This window comes from Triticum dicoccoides, chromosome 1A, assembly GCF_002162155.2.
Source record: "Triticum dicoccoides isolate Atlit2015 ecotype Zavitan chromosome 1A, WEW_v2.0, whole genome shotgun sequence".
Lineage (NCBI taxonomy): Eukaryota > Viridiplantae > Streptophyta > Magnoliopsida > Poales > Poaceae > Triticum > Triticum dicoccoides.
Genome location: NC_041380.1, coordinates 454,822,190 through 454,826,711, shown reverse-complemented (window position 1 = coordinate 454,826,711; position 4,522 = coordinate 454,822,190). Strand labels below are relative to the sequence as shown.

At 57.9% G+C, this 4,522-nt stretch overlaps 1 protein-coding gene across 1 annotated transcript; it reads right to left on the bottom strand.

Annotated features, from left to right (window-relative positions):
* Nucleotides 1-1,152: 1,152 nt before the first annotated feature.
* Nucleotides 1,153-3,330, bottom strand: LOC119278416 (anthocyanidin 3-O-glucosyltransferase 2-like). The gene has a single exon (XM_037559773.1). The coding sequence runs from the start codon at nt 3,167-3,169 to the stop codon at nt 1,409-1,411; it is 1,761 nt and encodes a 586-aa protein (XP_037415670.1). The 5' UTR covers nt 3,170-3,330; the 3' UTR covers nt 1,153-1,408.
* Between the last annotated feature and the right edge of the window lie 1,192 nt (nt 3,331-4,522).

Here is a 4,522-nt window from a genome sequence, read left to right as displayed (position 1 = left end):
AAACCACCACATTAAAGCCTTAGTTTGCAGAATACACTCTTCTACGAATTTCTGCCAGAAAGCACTGATTCTAAACTTAATCTTTTGCAAAGAACATTGTTCGGTCGCTTCGGATATTTTAACCACGATTATGACATGTGGATCCCACATTTGATGATGTGGCATAACAGTTCACGTTAGAGGAGGAAATTTCTAGATTTACAAAATAGTCCTTGTCATTTTACAGGGACACCCTTTAGTCAAAAAAACAAAAAGCAATCAGCCCCAAGCATCCGAGCAGAGCAGCAGCACGCCATGGGTCTCGTCGGGAGGAGCGGGAGAAGAGGGTACGGGCACATGCGGGTGGGCTGCGCCTCGTCACGCGAGAGGAACTCGGACGGGTCGGAGCTCTCCATCGACTCCGACGTGCCGCAGAACGCCTCCATGTCGAAGTGAAACGGGTCCAAGCGCGCGGCTGCTGCGTCGGTCGGCGGCGGAGCTAGGCGCGCGGCTGCTTCGTCCCCGCGCTTCGCGTGATGCCTCCGCCCTGGCGCCGCGGCTCAGCACGGCCCGAACACCACCAGCTGCCGGCTGCCATTCCCCTCGCGGAGCAACGCCGTGACGCAGCAGGTGCCTCGTCCCCATCCACACTCCACAACCGCCTGCCGCACCGCCGCGGCCCACCACCGGAGGACGACCTGCAACTCCTTCGTCCCCATTCCTCCGCCGCCGCAACTCCCTCGTCCCCATCCTCCGCCGCCGTAACTCCCTCGTCCCCATCCTCCGCCACCGCAACTCCCTCGTCCCCATCCTCCGCCGCCGCAACTCCCTTGCCAGGCTCGAGATTCTTGGCGGCCTGCCGCGGCGCCGCAGCCCACCACCAAATGACGACCTGCACGCTCCACGATCCATGTGGTGGTTGGACTCGCGCGCGCATGCCGCCGGCGATGAAATCAGGGAATAGGGAAGAGCAGTGGTAGGGGAGAGAGATTTGTTGTTGGGAGGGAGGTTTTTTCTGAAAAAAGACCAATCTAACATCATCTAGCCTGAACCGTTACGCCACGTCGTAAAAAACGGACCCCACCTGTCATAATTGTGCTTAAAATAGTCTAGGCCACCGATCAGTGTTTTCTACAAAAGATTAAGCTCAAAATCAATGCTTTCTGACAGAAATTCATAGAAGAGTGTTTATTGCAAACTTAGGTTTTAATGTGGTAGTTTTCTGCAATTCACTCGTCCGTTTTAGGGGTCGGCATTGGAGATGTTGTGAGACCAAACGAGGAGCATGTGGTTTTATTAAGGCTCTCTACCGGAGGGGGATTGCCCGCGAAGCCCGGCACACAACTCGGAATGATCAGCAGGCAGAACAAGAACTGAAACCACAGAGCACCCACACTCTCCAAGTTCATCTCCGGATGTTCGTCAATTATCACTTATCGGCGCCTTTGATTATCTCCTCAGAGAGCCTCCCGAGCGCAGAGTAGGAGGACCCGCCCTCCTCGACGGCCTTCCGGCACGCGGCCTTCATCTCCGCGGTCTTCTCCCTCGCCCTCCTCCCCTCCTCGGAGTCGCGCTCCATGAGCGCCTTCACGGCCCGCTCCAGCTCCGCCGCGGCGACGAAGTTGTTCCTCTCCCGGTCCACCTCCATGGCCACGGCCACGCCCATGCAGGCCACCAGCGTGAACGCGTTCAGGTGCTGCTCCGCGTACAGCGGCCACGGCGCCATCGGCACGCCGAACCACAGGCTCTCCAGGATCGAGTTCCACCCGCCGTGCGTCACGAAGCCCCCCACGGCGGCGTGCGCCAGGATCTCCTTCTGCGGGGCCTTCGCCGGCCACACCAGGCCCTGCTCCTTCGTCCTCCCCAGGAACCCCTCCGGGAGCAGCTCCCCGAGGTCCGCGTCCGAGGGCTCTCGCGCGCCGGCTGCCGGCGGGCCGCGCAGCACCCACAGGAAGCGGTGGCCGCTGCGCTCCAGCCCGTGGGCTATCTCGTGCGCCTGAGCCGCCGTGGAGAACCCCATGCTGCCGAAGCAGAGGAGCACCACGGACGCCGGAGGCTGCGCGTCCAGCCACCGCACGCACTCGTGCGGCCGCTCCGCTGGCGGGGTCACGGAGAGCACGGGCCCTACTGGGTAGACCGCCGGGGCGGGAACTCCGGGCGTGCACCGGCCGTCGCCGATGGCTGCAAGGACGCTCCGCTCCAGCTCGGTGACCGTGTTCATGATGACGCCCTTGGCCTCCGTGAACCGCCTGCCGTGGTACACGAACCACGTGTAGTTGGGGTTCTTCTTGTCCATCACCGGAACCGGGAGGCACGACGGCGGCACCGGCGGCAGGCCCGGCACGTCCACCATGCCCTCCATCTCCCCGAACTCGACGGCCACCTCCTCGTGGAGCGCCGGCAGGCGCAGGAGGAGCGCGCAGAAGGCGGCGTCGGCGGTGACGTACACGTAGGCCGGGACGGCGAGCTCCCGGGACACGTCGAGCATGGTGGTGCAGAAGAAGTCGAGGACGAGCGCGGCCACGGGGCGCGCCAGGCCGGAGACGGCCGCCCTCACGTGGGCCGCGTGGAGCTGCACGAACCGGGAGACGAACTCCTCGATGCCCAGGCAGTCCGCCGGGGGCTCGACGGCGGGGAGGTGGTGGAAGCGGATGTCCAGGCCGGACGCCTCCTCCCTCCGTATGTGCGCGGCGACCTCGGACCTGTGGCTCTCCCCCGGCGGCTGCATGACGAGCACCGTGAGCGACAGCGCGCCGCCGCTGCGGGCCAGCAGCCGCTTGCCGGCGTCGAGCATGGACATGAGGTGGCCGGCGGCCCAGACCGGCAGCAGCACCACGGTCGGGGTCGCCATCTGGTTGGTGCACGGTCGGGCTAGGAGTCTCGGATCGGATGGATGACGCTCGTGGTAGAGTACTACTTGCTTGGGAGTTGGGAGTTGGGAGTTGGGATAAATGGTCGAGGAAGCTTTTGAGCGAGTGACACGGCGGGTCTTGGTTTTTGACCGCAGGCTGGGCGTGGAGGCAACGCTGCTCGACAGTTGATGGCTGCGTACAAAAAGGGAAATGAAATGGATGCAATCGTGTGGCGGTTGGTGGCTCTTTATGGAAAAATCACAAGGTGGGTGGTAGGCGGAATTGTCGACGGGCGGGATTGCTCTCCGTCTCCGGTGAGGCGGTGAGGCGGTGACCATGCGGCGTCTTCTTTTCCTCCCGCTCCCACTTGATTCCCCCGTCTTGGTACTCCATGCGTTCGCCTTAGTATGTGGCCCTGGTGGCTTCTGAAAGCACCAAAAAAGATGGAACAGGTCATGTGGGTGGCTGATCACTGTCGCAGAGGCTCTTTGTCACCTTCACTCACTTGGGTGTCGCTTGTCAGGGCTTAATTGGCACGACAGATCAAGCGACACAATCAGTGGCGGAGGCAGAAACTCAATATAGAGGGGGCCAAACATATTATATAATGTTAGACGAGGCCAAATCTTCTAAATCTTGTTAATTATGTTTGAAAAATGGACAATTTGGAGCACATATAGCTGTATTTGTGAGAGCATAGGGGGGCCAGGGCCCCTGCCAGCACCCCCTGCCTCCGCCACTGGACACAATTGTACTACTACTACCACAAGTCCCCAACACACATACACGCACACGCAGCAGCAACACACGCACATGCAGCAGCAGAAACACACACGCAGTGACATGCAACAGCACGCCCAAATTCGTTGAAATTGTTCACCGCCGGCGAGGAGTTGTGGGGCGTTAGGGTTTCCATTTATCCGGTCACCAAGGCGGCAGCGGCGGACGGGAGAAGGATATGTCCTCGTGTGGACAGGTGAAGTTTCTTTTTTCTCTAGAGTGGCGCCGAGGAGTAGAAATGGAAGAGTTGGCGCGAGAGTAAACTTAGAGGAGTAAAATTTTGCTCCTCTAAAGTTTTGAGGGATCGATTAGGTACGGTTAACTACATATTTTGCTCTTTAAAAAAATTATAGAGATGCTCTTTGAGCGCATGGAACCAACAAAGTTTCATACATTGCAGATGGCATTGAGAAGCACATGCCCCAGCACGAGGTCCACCAAGTCCCACAAGGGGTTTCACAACCGTTCCAAGGACCACAGGTTTCAATCGCAAAGAAAATGGAGGGTAACAGCAAAAAACATGGAAGATAAGTGAGTCGCCGGCTTGGCTGATGACCTTTTCACCACATCGTGCCAAACTTTTGTACCCCGGCGTTACACTTGAAAGTTTCTGCATCAAGGCGCATCATGCACTTCAAGTTTGTGTACCGCAAAGCATATTAACTCATCTATTCGCGAAAATGTTTGTTACTATATGCATTTTATGCCGGTGAAGTCTTGGAAAGCTATTCTTTCGTTTGTTTCCTTAGATTACATATGTAGGGGCTAAAGCTACTATTGCACAAAGCCTGGGTGCGGATTCATTCACAACTTGAATTTGAGGGAAATTCATATGGTCTGGTGGTTGTTATACTTGGTCCAATAAACAAGAAAATTCCATCCATGAGAAGCTTGATAGAACTCTCATTTCT

What these genes read in the sequence shown, in the direction of transcription:
- LOC119278416 (XM_037559773.1), bottom strand. Translation starts at nt 3,169, where the DNA reads ATGGTCACCGCCTCACCGCCTCACCGGAGACGGAGAGCAATCCCGCCC.